Source organism: Pseudochaenichthys georgianus, chromosome 5 (assembly GCF_902827115.2).
Source record: "Pseudochaenichthys georgianus chromosome 5, fPseGeo1.2, whole genome shotgun sequence".
NCBI lineage: Eukaryota > Metazoa > Chordata > Actinopteri > Perciformes > Channichthyidae > Pseudochaenichthys > Pseudochaenichthys georgianus.
The window spans coordinates 27,450,230-27,472,905 of NC_047507.1; the positions used below are offsets into that span (position 1 = coordinate 27,450,230).

General features: G+C 42.2%; 1 protein-coding gene across 1 annotated transcript; it reads right to left on the minus strand.

Annotated features, from left to right (window-relative positions):
- Positions 1-795: 795 nt before the first annotated feature.
- Positions 796-16,451, minus strand: apcdd1l (adenomatosis polyposis coli down-regulated 1-like). The gene is made up of 4 exons (XM_034083710.1): positions 15,931-16,451; positions 6,032-6,206; positions 3,112-3,631; positions 796-2,303 (listed from the first exon to the last, which is right to left on the minus strand). Exons 1-4 carry the CDS (start codon positions 16,007-16,009, stop codon positions 1,542-1,544), a joined length of 1,536 nt encoding a protein of 511 aa, XP_033939601.1. The 5' UTR covers positions 16,010-16,451; the 3' UTR covers positions 796-1,541.
- Between the last annotated feature and the right edge of the window lie 6,225 nt (positions 16,452-22,676).

Genomic DNA, 22,676 nt, shown 5'->3' on the forward strand with positions numbered 1-22,676 from the left:
AGCACAAAGAACTTTCCTTTTACGTGTGTAGTTCAGTCTGTGCACCACTTTGTGGTTCAGGCTACACTGTCTCAACAACTATTGAATGGATTGCTATGACATTCTTTGTGCAGATATTCATGTGTCCAAGGGATGAATCCTAATGACATTGAGGAACACTTGACTTTGTGGTATTGACCAATATTCAAGATGTATCAAGTTTTTATGTTTTAATGCTCTGAAGTTTTGTTCAAACTTTTATGTCCTCATGATTGTAATAACTTTGATTTGAGTCATTAAAGCTGGAGTGCAGAACTTATGTCTAACCTTTTTGGCTGTGGTGAGTAGTAAAATAAGAACAGAGTAAGGGAATATCAGCTATGAGTAAAATGGTAAATCCTAAGAAGCGTCCAGAAAAAAAGTCCTTCAGCCCTTCCGGGGACGGGGAGACGCTGCGAGCCCTCGAGCCAGAATATGTATGTGTGCCGGTATCGGAAACTTGTTTGGCAAGGGTTTAAAAGTAATACATTAGTTAACCATGCTTTGTTCTTAGTGCTTATTATTCATTTTAAACATGCTCAAGATCGAAATTAAGATCGTGAGCATGGGAAGTACACAGGCTAAACATCAGCGTGTTAGCATGACGTTAACTTAGCACTTAGCTCTGTTGCAGTGACTCTAGCTTCTCTTCAGACTCTTGATTCAAACACCAACTGAACACAAGACGTTATGAAAAGCCTTTTTTAATACACATAGAAATAAATCACTTCATTATAAATGGCAAACTAACTAAAATATTAAACCAAAAATCGTTCTCTTATCAAAAAATACAGTATAAATGGTTAAAATAAATATTCAGTTGATTTGTTTCGATTGAGTGCTGATAGAAAGGCAGAATAATAAACAAGCTTGACAGAAGATAGAGATAAAGTAACATTTCGCACCACAGTGGCATTAGATCAATGATGATGGCAGCTATTAGAGGGATGATTAAACTTTTTTCAGCTTTTTTCTTCTCTCCAGCATTCTGAGAGAACAATGTCCATGTATAGAGTTCATTATATTGCATCTCAGATGAAAATAAGCTCTCGTGAGAAGTCTGCTGCAAGGTCCATGGCTTCTGGAAATAACTGATCCACACTTCAACACTGTGATCTTGCTTTATATGATAAAAAGCATGACAAGAAAACTGCATTTACAGAAATATGCAAAACAAATAATGAATCTGTAAAGTGAGAACATCTGTTCAATATACAAAAGGAGGACGGTATAAAAGTATATAATACATACTGAAATGATGGCACTTGTATACATTTGTGGTTTATATACAGATTAGTTTTAGGTAGAAATGCAGCGTTAAGAGTCATTAAAGTGAATCTACAGGCAGCATCTGAAGGCCAGATATAAAAAATTATTAATCTCTCCTGAGTGTCTCATGATTTCGTTTGACAATCACACATGTTAGTCATCATTATATGGAGGAAGAGTGAAGGAAAGCTGCCAGAAAACAATTTCATCAATGACTTCAGCTGTGTAGCAGGCTTGATTGTTAAACAATGTCTCTAATAAACACAAAACCTGCTGCACAGCACAGATCCCAGCACCAGTAACACCAGCTGTACCAGTCTCCCTGTCCCACTGGTGGCTAACTGGACTTGCTTGTTGTTGAAAACTGAGCCATAGTGATGTGGAAACCCACTGCAAAGCACCATGGGAGCTTGAAATGAAGTGGGCCTCCTCTGCGGCCGGTCTGGGCTGGTCCCATCAGTCGGTCTTTCTCCGGTGAACAGCAGCGGGTGTTTCCTGTGATCCAGCTCAGGCTTGAAGAGCTCGTACTCCTTATGTGGCAGCTTGAGGCCCAGCAGGTTGCATCCATCTGTGGGGGTCAAATCCTGTTCAACCCCGATCTCCCAGCACCCTGCCAGACCACACCTTCCAGGCCTCGTCCCATTCAGTAATTTAGCAGTCTGCTCCTCCATAGCCGTGATTCTCACCTCGGTGACCTTGAAGACAAACTCGGTGGCTCCTGAGACCTTGGCGGATGGGTTTCCCTGAGCGTAGTGGCCCGAAGCTCTCAGGGTGAAGGTGGGCTGAGAGCAGGCAGGGTCCGAGTAGTGTCTATAGATGCCCTCCCATGCGTGCTGGTCGGGATCCAAGGTGAAGTCTCGAGTGAGGAAGAGGACGTTGGGACGGGTTTCACAGCGCTGGCTGACCCAGCGGCCGGCCAGAGACAGAGAAGCTGCAGGGCTGCGAGGCAACACCGGGGGGTGATGCTCTGAGGAGCGATACACCAGGGCGCACACAGGGCAGGGGTGGAGGTGATGCTGCAAAGACAAATTAAGAGGTGAGGCATTTTGACCTATAGGGCTGCAACTGAAGATTTATCAATAATCAGGTTGTTGATTCGTGTACAATGACTATAACAATTGCAAATCACTGATAACATTTCAGAAAATTGGGATAATCTTAAATAAATAAACAGAAAATGAACAACCAACAATTTTGATAATGGTTGCCAAACAATTAATTATTTTATGTGGCATGATCATTCATTATTTTGGTGGGATTTTGGACTGTTAGTGGAACAAAACAGAATCTTGGACCTGAGAAATTATGAATTATTTGTAATATTTCTAAACAAAATTATTTGCTGATCAGACAACAAATTGGCAAGTTAACTGAGAATGAAGTAAATCACTAGTTGTAGACCTAGTTGTATTCACAAACACATAAACACATAAAACTAAGAAAACTCATAACATCTTTACATTCGAGGAGCTGGAACGACAACAATTTATCTTCTATCAACATTGCTTAATTGACTTATTGCTTCAGCCTTCAATTTGTTCCTTTTCAAGCTTATAATGATCAAATGTAATTGTTTTGCCTTGATGTTTAAACATGTATATAGCGTAGTATAGTTGGTAAGAAAGACAAAATATTAACTAGACTTTCTGAAACAACATTTGAAGTTGGGCTTAACAATGTGTTCTTAAACTTAAAGTCAGTTAAAGGGCTCTTGGGAAAGGCAGGCTTTATACTGCTGCTGCTCTACTGTTGATATTGTTGTAGGAGCTACCCTGGCCTCCCTCATAATTATCCTCCACACTCTGTATGGCAGTCATGTCTCACCATGGCGTTCTGCAGGGGTTGTTGGTACCCTGTTGGTCTGTACTCAGTCCTCTGTGTCCAGTCAGTGTGAATATCTCCTAAGAACAGCTCCTGGATCTTCCCTCCATGGCTGTGGTGCTGCGTCTCCACCCGTATCAGCCCCACCTCCATCATAGAGAAGCCCAGCGCCGACAGACACCCCCTCCCTGCCCGGGTGTTGTACAGCTCGTACAGCTTCCCCGGCATCACCCGACTCAGGGTCAGACCGACGCAGGAGGAAGGAAGTCTGGAGGACAGCCTCTGCTTGGCTGCCAGGCTGTGGACCACGATGCCCACCTTGCTGAGGTGGTGTTCTGCCTCGGTGCCCCCGCGGGTGATCCAGGAGGCCTGCCGCAGACGAAGCTTCCCCCTGATCATCAGGGAGTAGGCCGGGGCCTCACAGCTGCTGTCGGTGTAATAGTGCTGCAGGGCGGTGAAGTGGCGGCTGGGGTGGAAGTTGTAGGAGCGGGTGATGAACTCTGGACCGGGCCGCACCTCACATCTGAACAGAGAGGAGTCAAATAAGGAATGATTAGTGATTAGTTGTGTCTGAATACTTTCTAAACAGTAGTGAACAGGGGTTAGCTGACTGTCCTGCCTTTTGGGGCAAGTCTTAAAGTTCTCCTATTATGCTATTTTTAGGCATATATTATGGGTCTCAGATATATAAAAAACTATGATGTGTTTTGCTCAAAATACCAAACAGATCCTGCATTTTAGACATCCCTCATATCCCTCTATTTGAGCCTTGTTAGAGAACTGCAGGGGGGTATACTGCGAAGCAGGATTTTCGCTTAGCCGGCTAAATTCAGGGAAAACTCTGGCTTTCCGGTCATCCGAAGCTGGTTCTCTTTTTAGCAGGCTAGATCTCCATGGTAATATATGCTAAGCAGCTAACCTGGTCGGGACCAGGTTAGGTTGCAGGCTAAGAGCTCAACTCAGTGAAAGCACCGCCTGCTGACCAATCAGAGCTCAGTGTGCGGAGTTTAAAGCGATCAAGTCATATTACAGGAGAAAGGAAATACAGAAAAACTGCCGTTGCAGGAAAGACGGCCGGCAAAAATCACCGACTGTGAACGTGAACATTAATAGAATATCACCTCCCATCTTCAGAGCAATCTGACTATTATAACATTAGCGTTAAGAAAGCTTACTTAAATATCTGCCACAACATAAGTAACCGGATCAGAGTACATTAAGTACAGTCCGCGGCATATCACTTCATAATGTATCATATATCTCCTTATCTGAGTCAGCTGAGCCGTATCTGGCCGTGCAACACTCACAGTGTCACATACTGTATGCAGAAGTATTATTTTAAGCAACACATAAGTTGACGAAACACTCGAGACAAATGTAATTGAAGTCAGATCGTGTTTTAGACGGGGCAGTGATATCATAAACCTGTTAATGTACGCATTCAAACACTTTTTCTTTTTCCAGCTGTATTCACCTTGCAGGTGCAGCTATGTGGCTTTTATCCTGGATAAAGTGTTTAAGTCATGGATGTTTAAAGTTTAACTTCTTCATATGTCTAATATTATAGTTGACTTCTCATTCAGGAAGTATGACGCTGCGCTGTCAGTACGCTTCTCCATGTTTGTGATTGGTCGAATGCTCCAGATACCACCCCTTTCATGTGAACGCGCACCTAACTAGATAGGACACGGCTGGCTTGAGCGATCCACTTGATAACCAGCGTCGTAGTACAGTTTAGCGAGAGCGCGTATGTTTTGGATTAGGCCAACCGGCTAACTCAAACATATCCAGGTTAGGTTGAACCAGGTTCGTAGTATAGGCCCCAGGTGTGGGGTCCTTAGCTTGAAAAAATAACAAAGAGGAGGGGGAGCTAATGCCTACTCAGATTCAGCTCAATGCTCCCATGATTAAATGCCATATCATGTTCCAAACCACATCAAGGATTATTTCTGAAACAGTATGGAGCTCAAATGCTTTTTCTCTTGCCGGTTTATCACAAGGTGAGTTCTTTTTTTAATTTCCTGCTTCTTTGACACATGCTCTCTCCAGTACTGCGTTAGCTCTGAGTGTTAGCATGCTTGCTAATGTAAACAAAGACCATATTACGTCCAAAACAGTCGGGCATTGTTTCTGATAGCAACTTTCTGATAGTGCCGTGGGTTCGCATTTCCGATATTACGTCATATCGGACGCAAATCTGGATCAGCTCCGTTGTACCCCCGTTTTTAGAGATGTGGTTGCGGGGGAAAAGAGAGAGGGTTGTATTTTCTGACGCTGCGTGAGTTCCCTGACACACCGGGGACACATATTTAAGTATAAAAGACATCAAAAAGTGCATTTTGCATGATAGGTCCCCTTTAAGTGAAGTTACAGGTCAAACATATATTTAAGGATAAGAAATGGATGTAGCAAATGTAACATACACAATTTGTTTGTGGACTGTTTTTAAAACCTTCAGCAGCATTTTGGCTGTCACCATCTTTTTTTTCATCAGAATCAAAATTGACAGGAGCGGGTGGAGTAAAATGAAAACACACTCTGACATAGATATGTTCAAATGGGACCAAAATAATACTCTGTTATAGAAGACTTGGAACAAGCAATTGAGAACATAAAATCAGTATCTCATCTGAAGTCTAAAACTCTTTTAATCTGCTTAAATTCAAATTCTGAAAAAAGCAATGACTCGCTGTTTATTAAGTTTATCTACATAGTAGTGTAAGACAATTAGAGGGATCCGACAGCCTACAATACTTAAACAGATAGAACTATATGTGAATGTGTTTATATATACAGTCTATGATGTGAACGAATAAAAGGATGCTACATTAAACATCAAAACAACATTAAGCGACCTATTGAACTTCCTTGACATTGTCTAAAATAAATGCTGCTTTTGCACTTTATAATTTAAGAAATTCACCTTGTTGACACCCATGTGCCATCCAGTCTAGGCGGGATGTCTGCTGTGATGCTCACTCTGTCCTGAAGGTGGCGGTACTCACAGTCCTGCAGGCTCTCGCTGAGGTTGGAGGAGGAAGTGAAGGAGGCAGTGGGAACCTCCCAGAGCTTACTCCCAGTTCCAGCCACAAACACAGCTACAGAGAAAGGGAAATCACAAAACAGTAAGTAAATATTATCCGATGAGATAAACGCAGAGGCTCCATTGCACTCCATTTCGATTGCCATGCTGATGTTGGGTGGCTACAGGAAATGGGAGAGCCATTATGATGATTATCGGCCTCCTTCATCAGAAAATGGAGGGAACAGATAATGGTCATGGTACATCTCAGCACACTTATGGTTGACTGCAAGCTGTTTAAGGGATGTCATTTGGGTAAATTCTCCATGTAATGAGGGGTGAGTGCGTGCTATAGAAACCATACATAGCTGTGAACCAGGACGTTGGCCACAGTGCAGATAGTTAGGGCCTGTCACTCCAATCAGCCTGCGGCTTCAGCATGCAGGCCTCGTTTTTGGTGTTTGCAAGGAGGGAGGAAGTGTGTGTCCCTGAGATCTTTGTTTATGTTCATTTTTATCATACAAATAAAGTAAACAGTTGAAAAATGTTCTCATTTGAGTCTTCCCAAACACAAAATGAAAGCATTATTCACGTGAAAAACATGTATTGATCTGACACGTGCACATCTGCATTTTGTCTGCCTGTCTTAGTCATATCTGCACGTTCTGCTTTTTGTGTCGACACGGCAAGGCCGAGCACTACGATCTGGTTTCAGTTCAGACAAAAAGGATGTTCTGATTGCACCTTCATGGTTGCAACGTGAGGAAACCCACTGGGATCTGTCTGCGAAATGTGTGCATTTTTCTGTCCGTATGAAAACTATTTATTCAGTTTCATTCTCCAAAAACAAATTGTAAAAAGCAAAGGGGGATGAGTTCTCACAGACGTCTCCGTCTCCTGTTTTCTATCTGGCTTGAACCTCCTGTTTTTTCCTCTCTCACTTAAAAATGCTTCCCCCATAATATGATTGAATTTATATCTATAATGTTTAATAGTGCGCTTAAGAGGTGCTGGCAGGCAGATTTGTTGCATTTTGTTCCATTCTTCCCTCTTTTCAGTCTGTATGCTAAGCTAAGCTAACCAGCTGCTGACTGTTTTATATTTAACATCATTAATCTTCTAATACTCTGCCATAAGAGTTTTGAAGAAACTTTAGCTCTAAGTCAGCGTATCCAGCTTGCGATTTCCTAAATGTCCACCTTTTATTTTTCTCTTATTCCCTCTCGCTCTCCTTTATCCTCACAGTTCTCACATTATAACTCTCACTTTCTCAGCTTTCCTCAGGGCCTCCTGTGGTAGACAGCTTTATGGGTGTAATCTCACTCCACTTTTCTCTCATTTGACTTTAGATGCACTTGGGGAGAACATCACCTGTTGAGCCTCCAGTTGAGTTGGGAGTTAGTTGTTGAGTCGCTGATAAGTTTGTTTTCTTATGACTCATTAGATGGAGCTAAAGGAAAATGGGGACTTTGAATGGAAAGAGTGTGTTTTTTTTTTCCCTGTAAAAGGCTCCAAGATGGCGACCGTTTATTAACCTTGTTAGTGTCAGAATGGAGGATATTTCTTGTTCCCCTAATTTTTGGAATGCTTCCCATATGCTGACCACGACCAGACATGTGTGCACCTCCGTCATTTCCTAGCAACACACACACACACACACACACACACACACACACACACACACACACACACACACACACACACACACACACACACACACACACACACACACACACACACACACACACACACACACACACACACACACACACACACACACACACACACACACACACACACACACACACACACACACACACACACACACACACACACACACACACACACACACACACGTTGAATTTGGATGAACTATACAGTCAAAAACCACAAAACCAGATTTAAGCTCGAAGGCACATTTCTTCTCCTTCAACCTGTCTGTCAATTTGTTGATATGATTAATACTTCTCTTTCCTGTCATAGGCATTGAAACATGTTTGCAATTTCCCCATGTGCTGATGTGTTTGTTTATGCTCCATGTCACTGCAGCTGGCGAGGGAAGCCAGTTGGTCGGACCCAGCTGCGCTCCCACGGGAGAGCTCGGAGCAGAAATACTAATCAGGATTAATTTATTTCCCTGCAGGTCATCCAATTGGTCTGTTTTGTGTTATCCTGCATTTGTAGCTGCATGCAACATGTTATAAGTGGTTACTCACACACAGCGCAATGAATGGAGAGAGAAGCGAGAGTCGCATATATTTGAGTTTCTGTTTTTGCCAAAACATTTCTAAAGTGTTTCTTGAGGTCACTTGTCATTCAGCCCCTTTCCCTTTCTTGGATCTCGTTCCAGTTGGGCATATGGTTGCATTTACTAAAAAAGTTCTCTGAAACGCAGCGCTTAGTAAAACAAAATTGCTCATTGCAGGGTTTTAGGTATTCTTTTACAAAAGGGCCTAGTACAACCGCAAGTGAGGTAATGTTGTAATACCAATGATACAAGTCCACCCCCAATCTCAATTTGGAGGAGGTAGGGGACTCATTTATTTGATTCACATCCTATAGGGAGTCAAATTGTATTGGTTTTATCAAACAATGGTTCCCACTAAACTAGTGTTTCAGTATGGCCCCTGAAACGTCCCTTTGATAAAGTCTACGCCTTCCTAACTAGGTATAGAATATCCACAGACAGATTTCATATATGTTTACCAACAAAACTCACTGTAAGTCAAATGTATCATTTATGTTGGATTATACTCTCAGCTGCCAGTTTATAATGTTCAGTTGTAGGGTCAAAACTTTTCAGAGAGATGTTATTCAATTGGTTATTTTGGAGGCCAACGTAAATAGAAACAATTTCGCAATAATACTAACTTGAGATATTGACAGTAACCTCATAACTAAAAGATAACATGAGAGAAAATTGATGACAAGCACTGACTTAAAGTCCAACCATCTCACTAATCTCTATGTCTTCATAGGGGTCAAGGGTCAACCCCTTTAACTTGTTCAGCAAAGCAATACAGCCAAAAAGAAAACGAAAGCTCTTCCCACATTAAGGGTGCGTTCACACCTGCCTTGTATAGTCCGGTTGAATCGAACCCTGGTGCGTTTAGCCGCTTGGTGCGGTTCATTTGGGTCGGTGTGAACGCAGTCCGAGACTAAACAACCGGACTCTGGTCCGCTAAAATAGGTGGTCTCGGAGCGCTTGATTGCGAACTCTGGAGCGGTTCATTGCTGGTGTGAACGCAGTCCGCACCAAAACATAGGAAGTGCAGTATTTACGTGTCACAAGAACGCGGATATCTTAAAAAATCTTTAGCGAAAGAGTCTTTCAAGACATCCGCGGTTGTTTAGTTAAAGAGTAAAGCAGAATTAAGTGTTGAACAGTGTCGTGTAAAGTAAAAATTCTCCGTCAGCTACATAAAAGTAAGAACACCTGTCGTCGGTGAAACGCCCCTCCTCTGCAGAAGGTCTCTCATGGATAAACAGGAAAAGAACACCGACAGGCTGATCAGGAGCCCGACGCGAAGCGGAGGGATCTAGATCGGCATGAAGGTGTTCTTTTCCCCATAATGACCGCGCTGCTGCACATTATCCCGCTTATTACATGGCCACATTCCCAACAAAGTAACGACATGACTCCCAATATTAATTGAAATGCTTTTGTGGATTTAGAAAATTATTTTATTGATTTAAAAAATAGTTGTATTTAAATGTACATGCATCCGCTAAGAAAAATAGTCCGTTGTTAGTGTTTGAACTAACGTAGCAACGGCAGGAACTGCTTCGATAGCGTTTTTGAGGAGCTTTTTGATTACAGATTTGAAAAAAATCGTTGCTTGCTTTAAAAGTAGCACAATTCATTATGTCAAACCTTGGGAAGTATCTAGATATCCCTGCCCTAATGCCAAAGTAACTGGCAACTGAATATGTGTCGCCGTCTGACCTATGTTTGGACCGCTGCGTAAAAAGGAGGGTTTCTGCCCGTTACTTCTCCGCTTGTCAGTTAGTTTCAGCCAAACTGTATACAGTTAAATCGAACGGACTTCTTTGTGCAGATGTGAGCGTCCTTAACAACGGTCAATAAATCCTTGACAGCGGTCTGTCTGTTCTGGATTAAAAACGTGTCACGTGTTTTGAATTGACCAATCAGAATCGAGTATTCAACAAAGCCATGTAATAATGTTTTTTAACGGACGTTGTCTGATTATATAATCATATGTCTGTTGATCTCCAGACTAACAGCAGCATGAGAATAACCTGCCGAAAGTGCCGATGCTCCATGGCGGAGGCTCCGCTAGAAATTACCGGGATTTGCGTTTGTACCCCCTTAATGTCTGACCAATGGTTGAACAGCATTTCCGAGCACATGACTTGTGTTTAAAGTTTATAGTCCGTTTGAGTTTTTCCCGTGTGAACGCAAACCGAACCTTCTGAAAAATGAAACAATGTAACAAACTGTCGTCTGGTGCGCACCAGAGAGCGGACTATTAGGTGTGAATGCACCCTAAGGATATGCTTGTATGCTCATCTCTGCCCTAAAACAACAGTTAGGAACACATATGAACATTGAAATAAATGTGTTAGTAAAGTTAATCACGTTCCTGTTCATTTTACAACAACCCGTATTAATGTGCTTAAACTGTAAGGATATGACAAAATCCACAGTGCTCTTTTGTGCAAACTTCAGTTTATCTGAAGTTGGTGAGGCTTCAGAAATGAGTCAATCAGCATTTTGAAGTTTTTTTGGTACGACATTCCTCCTTTGCCTTTGTATCCCCCTGCTGCAGCTCAACAGAAGAACCCTCATGGAAAACGTACACACTTGGAATATAACTCCTGTTTTGACTGAGACTAAATTAATGCTTTTTTTGTTTAAGAATTTAGGCTTCAAACTTACTTTGAAATACATTTTGCACAGAACAAGGACTGTGGATTGTGTTCCCGATCACTTACACTGGGAGCTCATTAGGTTGGATCTCATAATGGTCAATATTAAGATGAGTAAAAGCTTTGATGTGTATATGGGCACCTTGCTGTTTTCTTAAATGTGAAACAATTTTTTACAGAGAATGACAAACAGCGCTTGGATTGCCATTAAAACAAATCAAGGGATGTTCATACTACAATAATTGTCAAAGCTCGTTATACTCATAAAGGGTCAGAGCTATTCAAATGTTGGTTGACTGAAAGATAAACCAATCGCTTTGTGTGCAAGCCTTTTATTAAACAGGAGAAGGTAAACTGCAGCTAACTTGCAGTTAACCAGATTGTTGTCAAAACAACACACCACATATCTTACATTTCAGGCAGGCAGAGACAACACTCATCTCCCATCTATCCTCATGCAGTATCCTGATTCTCCCACAAGGGGTCAGTGCAGCAGGCTGGGCCTTGCGTGTGGTCTCACGGTCATTCTGTCATCACCACCAACGCTGCAGCCGACTGATGAGCAGCCAAAGTAATCTACCTGTCTTTGAGCTCCTACATTCATCATTTGAACACACAAATGCATGCATGCACACACACACACATTTAAAAATGCACGTCCAACAGAACACACTGCACACATGTATTTACAGTCCTCTGCAGAAGGGATACCATTTATAAAGGACCTCCAGGCTGCACTCTGTTTGCATGTTTGCATTTGTGATTACGGCTTGGCAGCCTCCGCTTTCCTCTCATGTCTCATCCAACGTCAAAATACAGTTTTATGTAATTCTTTATTTGGAGCTATCCTGGAAAAACAAAGACCAGATCCAGGCACTTTATATTCAGGGCTTGCAGCGGGAATCAAGTGCTTGACGTTGAAGTCAGCCCGGTTCATTAGAGAGAGACGCCTTTGTTTGCTTCATAGCTGCTTCTACTGAGGCTTTTAATGAAGAGTTACTAAACCTGCCAAAGTGGAGGCATTAAGTGTCGCAGAAACTGAAATGATGGCAAAGCAGCACCAATCCCTCCATGTTCCTGTATTTTAACTACTTCCTCTTGAGTTTTTTTTTTACTACATCCTCAGCCCATTTCGTTCATTTCGGTTACCCCCAGTGTCCTGTAAAGCCACTTTCTCATCTTACTTTGCCTCAGTGCTGCAGGACAAAACCCCTCCAAACTGTCCTCAAAGTGCCCGCTGCCCTCTTGGCCCTACTCCCCCTCCACTGATTACTTTCTCCTGCCCTGATGAAAAAGCCATGATGTTTACGGCTCATTTCTCCTGGATGGATTTCAGATTCCTCCCTTCTTTTTTTCTCGTCTTTGTTTCGGGTTTTTTCTGTGTGTCTGTCAGTGGTTGATGAGGTGAATGAAGTTTGTTCAAGAGGAAGAGGGGGGTGGGGTGAGGCTTCTTTATGATGACAAGATTAGTGAGGTGCATGGGTGTGTTTTCTGTGTGTGGTGCTATAGTAGATGAGAGATCCTGCTCATTCCACATACATAGGTGACTGCTCTACATTATTCACAGCTGCTTTTTCAGTTGCTGAGCTGTCCTCCAGATCGTGGATCTGTGTTGTGAGACAGTTATTCCCAACTGTATTTGGCTTGTTGTGACCCTGTATTACAAAGGACTCTCTACTTGTCCCCCCTCGTCACAAGTTGTGCATGTTGTTACATTTGTTTTAAGCTACAACTTAAAAGTTTGGCACATAAAGACTTTTTAGATTATTTATCTCACTTGAGATTGTAAACTAATACGACTTTTGTTACTAAACCCATGCAGTCTTGTCAAAGGTGCCTTTAAACAACTCCAAACCCACACGTCACATATTCTGTATTTGAAGCGTTTATAAGAAAAAAAAAACATATTGTGGATAAACAAGCAGTTTTTGTTGACCATCAAAAGCTCAAATGCAGCACTCCTCACTTACCAACCAAATGTATGAACAGCTGATGGCTTTTAAGCAGCTACTCAACATGTGGTAAGACAACTTTTGACATACTCTGTGATATCAACCCTGCGTCCAGTAGAGGCCCGTTTTAGTAATTGTGGGCTTTCTGAGATTAAAATGGTCAGTTGTGAGAGAAAGGAGGTTGTCAATCCAAAACGGTGGTCCTACAATAGATCATGCTGTGACATATGTCCACCGACTACTTGGGCAAAAAAGACCAGAAATGTAGCAACAAATAATGCTATGTGCAATGCAATGTCTACAAACCAATCAATAACAATACAGTTGAAACAGGTAGAACAACTTGTTCAGTGCAGCATAAAAAATGGCATTTTTTAAATTAAGTTTAGAAAAGAACAGCATGTGCACACATCTAAACCATTATGAAGTAACCCTGCAATGTTACGATTAAATGATTTAATGATGTGTCGCTGCTGTGTGACATGCCGTAAACCTACATAATCTTGTCAAAAGGTGCCTGCAGACAGCAAACATGTGACCCCAACATTGTTATCAGAGTTCTAGCAATTCATAAGGGGCATAGGAAGGCAAACAGAAACCATTTCATTTGCTGTGCACCGTTCCTGGTTCTGTCTCTCCCTTCCCTCCTTCCTTGTCGCCAAAGTCAGGCGAGGGTCAGGTTGATTTAGAGGTTTTCAAAGAACACAAGGTCTGTTGTGTTATTCTAACCCGAGCCCCCCTTCCTTTTTCTCAGGCTTTGACCCCAGCATATCATAGCGGTCTCCCGGACCAGGATTCTCCTTCTGTCCCGGGGGCAGCGCATGTACGGCCGCTGTTGTCTTTTCATCACAGTTTAAGCTGCTTAATCCAGCGGCCTCGTTTATTTAGAGAGGGGATCTACAGGGTTTGCCCAGCGGACCCTGCTGCCAGTTCCACTGCGGTTAGCAAACTCTGGCTCCTGTTCTCTAAGCAACAACACACACACACACACACACACACACACACACACACACACACACACACACACACACACACACACACACACACACACACACACACACACACACACACACACACACACACACACACACACACACACACACACACACACACACACACACACACACACACACACACACACACACACACACACACACACCGTCCTGCTGCATCTTACACCCTCAGCATGAGTGGAACATCGACCTACTCTGTTTTCTCAGCTTTCCTCGGCTGTAATGTTGGATTTTGTGCTATTACACAGTAGAGGATTTGAATGGCACCTAACATGAATTGTGGTGTCTACTCTTGGTGGACAGCCTAGGCAGTTGAGATGTAGATAGCGAAAGAGAAGTTGAAGGTCCGTTGATGTTTTCAGGCTGATGTTACTCAGCTGATCAGTTTTACCTTAATCCAAAAACTTGGTTTGGAGACTTTCTGTGAGATCTGATAGTTTGCTTTCTCCAACGTACTGGGAGAGTTTGAGGTCGGACTGTTTGAGTCCAAAACATGAGCGCCGCATCCAATATTTAAATTGCATGAAAACGGTAAAGTCAATTTTGGTAAACTTCATCTCAGACCTTCACTGTCCCACAACAAGCATCTACCACCACATCTGATGCAAGTATTCACCGTGGTCTCTTCTATTTGGCCACCATTTAATTAAAAACCTCATGAAGTAGCCTTAGGCAGAATTGAGAGTACTTAGTGTTTGTGTCTCAGAGAGTTCCTCAAAAGTTGCGAATCAATACATTTAACTCTATTTTATCTCGTTCTCAGTATCGGGAAATGTACATACACTCACATAAATGACATTACACATGTCAAAATCCCTCTAAATATTATCATCCCAACAATTCCACCTTGATATCAGTGTTGGCTCCTCAAATTAATTCCTGATCATCTCTGTTTGGGTTGAAGATCTGCGCAACTGCTTCTGACATCTGGTCAGGGCCAGCGGCTCGACCTCGCCTGTCTCCTCTACTAGACTTGAGCGGTGAAAAAGAAAACAATCCACAGATACCAGTCTACCAGTGTACCACTGGAGCAGCTAGGGATAGATGTAGGGAGGGGCAGGGCGGATATGATTATAACTGGGCAGATGCCTCCTCCAGTCTGTGTCCCGCAGCTCATCACACTAACCAGCCATGATGGCCAAAATGCAGAGCCTCCACGTTGGAGGCCTCGTCTGGATAATCAGCTCCGCACAGCAGCCTGAGGTGAAGTCAGTAATGCTGTCTCCTGTTATTCTAACCATTAACATAATGGCAACATTAGTTCCAGGGCCACGCTTCCCTGCTCCGAGGGAACCATTGTTTAAAGGCACCAGCCAGAGCTCTTTTGTTTTTGAAAGCCTCCTCCACTGAAGCTTTGAAGACACACAGAGGAGGAGAGGCTGAACAAGACCGGCTATTCATAAGTCCAATGTCAGCACAGGTCGTGTTTTTATTTTTCTAATGTGCTGATCCACATGCTGACCTCTGCAAATCATTTGAATTGTGACAAATTACTTAATAACTTCCTTGTTATTATGAGTTTGCCAGTTATAATCTCTTCCTTTTGTGTCTCTGTGTCCTGCCATGTGTTCTTTAAGCTAAATCCGCAAGTGTTCAGCTGATTTCTCACATGAGAGAGCATTTATATCGGGGTTTTATACGGGAAAAGCTTTGGATTACAGGCGGAAATCTTCTGCAATCTTTTCAGATCTGATTATGTGATCATGAAACATCAGCAACAGTCTAAGCCTTAATTCATCTTTTAAAACATTTACCTTGTTCTTTTTTCAGGTTGAGAAAATACTTTGTATGAATTGAATCCGGTAAAACGTGCAAAAATACACACTTTATCTGTGACTTTAAAGGAATAATTTAAGAAGAAACGATATGTTCAAACAATCTTTTTAAACAGCTTGACGACTTTAACAAAAATCAGTATCATCCTGCAGACAGTGCCTGAACTCACCTTGCCACAGCAGCCAGACTCCCCTCAACAGGTGACTGAATCGTCCGTTTGACATGTTTCCCACTTGCACACACTTCATTCACACACTCCTCAGCTCAGACAACAAGCTTTGATCCTTTGGGAAATCCAAGACACAGAGAGGCTCCTGTCAACAACAGACGATCATGAAGGATATCACCATGACACGAGCACAAATACCAAGAGTCCAGTAATCCCTCAGCGAAGTCTGCTCTCCTTCAGCAAGCAGGAAGTTTCTTCTTCTGCTTTTTCTGCCTCCTCTTCTGGGCTTACATGGTCTGATTAGAAAGTCGTCAGTTGGAACCAAGCGCTTCATGCAACTTCTCCACACTGCTGCTTTCCTTAAGTGAGGAGAGAGGGAGAGTAAATGCTCTCTCTCTTTCTCTATCTCTCTCTTTCTCCACCCCACCTCTCTCTCAGAGTTGCCTCACTACTGTGCAGCTCTGTGGATCTGTTCCACTCGATGCATGTGCTGAGAGTGTGTGCGTGCATGTGAGCAGGAGAGTGTGTCAGTCAGTCGTCTGGCTCTGGTAGTTATGAGCTGGGCAAAAGGAGTAGGAGAGAGAGAGAGAGATGGAGGGCAGAGATAGAAAGTGTGTGTGTGTGTGTGTGTGTGTGTGTGTGTGTGTGTGTGTGTGTGTGTGTGTGTGTGTGTGTGTGTGTGTGTGTGTGTGTGTGTGTGTGTGTGTGTGTGTGTGTGTGTGTGTGTGTGTGTGTGTGTGTGTGTGTGTGTGTGTGTGTGTGTGTGTGTGTGTGTGTGTGTGTGTGTGTGTGTGTGTGTGTGTGTGTGTGTGTGTGTGTGTGTGTGTGTGTGTGTTTTAGGCTTCAAACTACCTAAAGTGAAGGCTCCGGGGAGCCTTTAGGTTTAGAGCCAGGTACAAAAGGGCAGCGGTGAATAAGAGTTAACACTGCAGCCACAATACTACACCACATCTGATGCTATACCAAATTGCATCAGCCTGAATATATAAAAACATATTTCCTCACTTACAGCAGTAGAACAATACTTTGATTTACAGTGTTGAGCAGTATGTTTTTACTTTAAGGTTAAACACTATAATATAGGGCTGGGCAGTATGAAAAAAAATGAATAGCACAGTATTGTTCCAAATTTGAACAGTATCATGGTATTTATTTAATTTTTCAATGATTTGAAATGTATTGACATTTATAAGTCTTTCCTATCATAGACAACCCCTCGACCAAATGTGTCTTCAAGTGACACTTGAATCGACTTTACTTTAGACATTTCACCAGCGTTGCTTGTTGAAGCAGATTGTATTTTCATACATTCTTCATACTCCAATAAGTGCTTTCAGTTGAAGTGGTGGAGTAAATTACTTGTGTTACCTCCTCAGGCAACGATTTTAGTCGACAACATTTACAAAAAACCTCCAAACGACAGAAACAGCTCCTCTCTTTGGCACAAGTTCATGTATCTTCATCTCCAGTCTCATTTTCTTCAGTGTCCATCTTTACATTCAGCTTCACATGTCAAACCAAAGACACACATACATAGTAATGATATTTGATGTTTTGTACTGTCTATCAATTCAAATACATTTCTTAAAATTACATTTTTGAATGGTGTGAAAACCAAAAGTAAAATACCATAATTTACCGACGTTTCATTGAGATGGAGTGCAGATATTTTCAAATATTTCCAAACCTTTTGCGAATAAAAGTAGTACTTTCTGCATGGCTGTATTTTCTTGGTGAGTGGGAAAATAAGTGAAATTAGCCTTTTAATTCAGCAGCTGCATACACAGTTTGCACAAACCCATATCACACCCAATTAAAAAGGCTAATGCACACACAAGGTCCAGTCACACTGCTTCAAATGCTCAGCGTTTACATGTGGTCTGACGGAGATGTTGACTCTGCTGACCGCTGCAGAGGTAAAACGGATTTCAAAGAGTCTGCCAAGCGAGAGTTGGCAGCACATATCTGACGGGTGGGCTGACCAGAGCTCTGGCACACACTCCAGGGTACGTGCACTCCTGACATGATTACACACAGCCAATGGCAAATGCTAGTAATATTACCACTGTTGTGTATTTAATATGGCAGAGGAATCATCTTGCTTACATTAACATTTCTTTGCCAATTGTCTGTGGGCCTGAATCTGTTCCTTCCTGAGCCGTATGCTCAAAGTTTCTCACAGACTTTATGCCATCAGTTCTTATAGTCATTAAACACCACATGGAAGGGTATAACATGATGGTTCAGTTTTATTTATGCTAGAATCTGGGTTTTATTCCAGAGAGAAAATGGAAAAAGGATAAACTTCATGTCTCCTTAGAAATTATTCGTGCTTGCCTTTCCGATTATCAGACGGCAGTCAAAGCAGCCAAAACAGAGTATAGCCATAAACCTCAAGTTCTTTTTAATGTCCTCAATTCGATCATTAATCCTTGTGATGCTTCTCCAATTGTGCCATCAACTACTCTCTGCGATACATTTCTTACATTTTTTATCGAAAAAGTAACTGCTCTTAGGCTAGCCTATACTAGTTATACCCCAGATCCTGCTCCCTTTCTGTGCCCTGCTGTCCTGGACCATTTTGAGCCTGTATCCCTCTCTTCTCTTTCGGAAGTAGTCAAGCACCTGCGGCCGACAAACTGCACCTTAGACAGCATTCCCTCTCGCTTCCTTAGAGATGTTTTTGAATCAGTTGGAGCAAGTGTTTTATTGCTTGTAAACACTTCTCTTAGCTGAGGATGTGTCCCAGCTGCCTTCAAACATGCTGTGGTTAAGTCACTGCTTAAAAAGAAAAATCTCGATCCCTCCATTCTCGCAAATTTCAGGCCCATCTCCCAGCTACCCTTTTTATCTAAAGCCCTGGAGCGAGTAGTCTACGCCTAGTTGCAGTCATTTTTAACCACGCATGGTATCCATGAAAAATGTCAGTCTGGCTTTAAACCTATGCATAGTACTGAAACAGCCCTTTTAAGAGTTTTTAATGATCTGCTCTTAGCTGCCGATTCAGGCAGCCCAGCTGTTTTGGTGCTGTTAGATTTAACTGCTGCCTTTGATACTGTGGATCATAGTATCCTGTTGTCACGGCTTGAACAGTCCGCAGGCATTACAGGCTCTGCCCTTGCATGGTTCAGGTCTTATTTGACGGACCGTAGCTTCTCAGTGCAGTTAGGTGCCTTCTCCTCTGCCAAAGCCCCTCTTACCTGTGGGGTTCCCCAAGGCTCGATTCTGGGCCCCATCCTTTTTCTATTGTACATACTGCCCCTAGGTTCAATTCTTACAAAACATAATATCCCCTTCCATTGTTACGCTGATGATGTACAGATTTATCTGCCTCTCAATCAAAATGCCAATTCACTACAGCAGTTGAAGGACTGCTTAATGGAGATTAAGTCCTGGCTGAGCCAACATTTCTTCACCCTTAATGAGAGTAAGACCGAGGTCATCTTTTTTGGACCCCAACCAATAGTCTCCCCGGTTGATATATATATATATATAATAAAAATATCCTCCCCGCTGTTATGAACCTTGGAGTGACCTTCAATAGCGCCTTTAAATTTGATAAGCAGGTCAGCACTGTGGTCAAGACCTGCTTTTTCAAAATACGACTATTGGCTAAGACCAAGTCGTTTTTATCTTTTAAAGACCTAGAAAAGGTTATTAACGCCTTTGTTACCTCGAGACTGGATTACTGCAATGCTCTGTATGTGGGTATGGATCAGGCCTCAATTAGACGCCTCCAGCTAGTTCAGAATGCAGCTGCACGTCTTCTTACTGGCCATAAAAAGCGCGACCATATCACCCCAATCCTGGCTTCATTGCACTGGCTTCCAGTTCGGTTCAGAATAGATTTTAAACTCCTTTTATTTGTTTTCAAAGCCCTAAATGGGCAGGCTCCTGCCTATACAGTATAGCCGAACTCCTTCATCGCTACACCCCAGGCAGAGCCTTAAGGTCGGCTGATCAGCTGTTGTTGATAGTGCCTAAGACCAGGCTTAAAACCTGAGGGCATCGAGCTTTCCCAGTGGCTGGCCCTAGGCTCTGGAATACTTTGCCCCTCCATGTGAGGTCAGCCCAGACCCTGGGGTTTTTTAAATCAACACTTAAAACTCACTCTTTCTCTTTGGCTTTTGTTTAATTATCTATTTATTCATTTATTTAGTTATTTATTTATTCATTTATTCATTTATTCATTTATTCATTTATTCATTTATTCATTTAGTTCTTTATTTTAATATTTATAACATAACATAGGATTTCATAAAGTATTTTTAAAATAGTTTATACATTATTCAAATATAGGAATAGTAGATAGGATTACTTAAAATATAGTACCTTTTATTTCATCTTTTTCCCTTTAGACCCTTGCGGTTTATTCTTAAAAATCCTTACCCTTACCCACCCCCCCTTTTCCCTCTGCTGGTCTATGGCCTTGTAAAGGGTAACGGGGTACAGAGTCGCTTAGATAAGCGGGGGAGTGCATCTGATGAAGAGATAGGTTGTTGTGCTCTCTATCTCTGTTTCTTACCTATATTCAATAGAACTGCTCGGGTCTTGATAGATTGAGTGGGGAAGTTCATGAGATCTTTCTAGAGGGTTATCAAGAATAACTTTTATCCAATGACTTTTTCCCTCTCTGTCTGTGTCTGTGTATTCTCTTGTTCCGATTAACCCAGCCAAATATTTTTTCTTGTTTTGTATCTATATCTACGCCGGGATCCGGAGTCGAGGCTGATCCTCTTGCTGTAGTCCTGTGTCTTGGATCCTCCATCCTGAGTTCTGGATTACGTCATGGACTTCGGGTCGTGGCTGAACCTGTCTCTGCGGTCCTGCCTTGGGTCTCGTCATGCTGCTTCCCTGATGGCTTCCACAGGATTGTAGCTGACATCCTCGTGGATTCATCTTCTTATTACAGACACATGCATTTCCTAACATTCGGTCTATATGCTGTAAAATGTATTATCTCTTCGATTTACACACGGCATCTATTGCACGTCTGTCCGTCCTGGGAGAGGGATCCCTCCTCTGTTGCTCTCCCTGAGGTTTCTCCCAGTTTTTTCCCTTAAACTGTGGGTTTTCTCTGGAAGTTTTTCCTTGTACGATGTGAGGGTCTAAGGATAGAGGGTGTCGTTTTTCTCATACTGATATTCTGAACAATCTGTGCTATTGTATTAGCTGTAAAGTGTCTCCACTGTAGGCTATTTTTATTATATGTACAGCACTTTGGCTCGACCAAAAACCGTTTATAAATGTGCTATATAAATAAAACTTGATTTGATTTGATTTATTGTTTAGTTGAAAGGTGGTAACGCTGCAAAATCTCGGAAAAGAAGTCAGACTGGTCAAGAAACATTAGCGCAAAGACTGAGAAACTTGTATCTGTAATAAACAAACTTATTTGGCAGAGACTGTAAACTTTATAACCAAGAAAGTTTAGAGACGGACCTAATGCCTGAACTTAAATCTGCTAAATGTACTTTGCACATACGTGATTCCTATGCAATGAGGAATCCATTTACCAAACTACTTTTGCTGCTTCCTGTTTCATGTTTGTAATGGCAAATCACGTTTTCCAATGACCTATTGCCGCTTGCCATTATTACACAATGAATGTGATCTTACCCTGACACATACAAAATATATTCCAGTCGACAGATGCAGATTAGTTTGAGGCTTATTGCCATAGTTTTACAATACTTATTTCCAATTAATGTTGTGATATAGCTGTGTGGGTAGTTCTGCCGGGTCTTTTTAGCTGTTAGCGTCTGCATCGTCTGGTAAGAACTGTGTGCTAATCAACGCAAAAAGTAATATAACATGCCAACAATAAACATAAATGGCATTGGCACAATTCTTGGAGTGAAAGAAAAGTTAGACAGAAATGACAAGTTAGAGGAAAATGGTCCCCAAGACATCAACGTCTCACCCTGTGTAGGCTTAACTACTTGTGGTTTTGGTTTAACCCTCCTGTTGTCTTCAGGTGAAATCTGACCGATTTACTACTTTCATCAATCATAGCTTTTTTGTTTTACATTCTATTGCATTAAGGCTTTATGATATCCTTCATAGTAGACATTTGAACATATGAAATTGCGGATCACCACTTTCATTGCATTTTGGATGATTTAGTCAACTTTGTAACACCCATGGTGTTCCCGGTCCCCATAAAGAAAAGGAATTAGTAACCATCCGGATCAGATAAAACACACACACACACACACACACACACACACACACACACACACACACACACACACACACACACACACACACACACACACACACACACACACACACACACACACACACACACACACACACACACACACACACACACACACACACACACACACACACACACACACACACACACACACACACACACTCTAGATGTGTTCCCCCCTTATGTGCCCATTGTTAGGTTTCCCGAGAAGTGACTGGAGATGAGAACCCGCTATGCAAGCACTAAAACTGAGACAGTGGTGAAGTATCAAAAAAAGGCTTTATTTTGTCCATGACACTGACAAGGAGTTGACGAAGAGCACGTAGAGGGAAGACGTGGAGCTGGGCTGACCAGGAGAGGAGGCTTGACGTGGCAGGCAGAGCGGCTGGAGTATGTGGATCTGGAACAGGAAAAACAAGCAGGATTAGGAACTAATTTCCTTTCACAAGGAGCATCAAAAAGTCACTAGGAAAAACACTAGTAGGCCTGGACGATAGTTTACCACTGAAGAATAAACGAAGAACTG

Bases quoted from the DNA above. Each gene is read 5' to 3' on its own strand.
- apcdd1l (XM_034083710.1), bottom strand. From the start codon at position 16,009: ATGAAGTGTGTGCAAGTGGGAAACATGTCAAACGGACGATTCAGTCAC. The intron at 3,632-6,031 runs GTGAATTTCTTA...CTCTCTGTTCAG, and splicing joins GGCACATGGGTGTCAACAAG to ATGTGAGGTGCGGCCCGGTC. The intron at 2,304-3,111 runs GTGAGACATGAC...TTGTCTTTGCAG, and splicing joins AACCCCTGCAGAACGCCATG to CATCACCTCCACCCCTGCCC.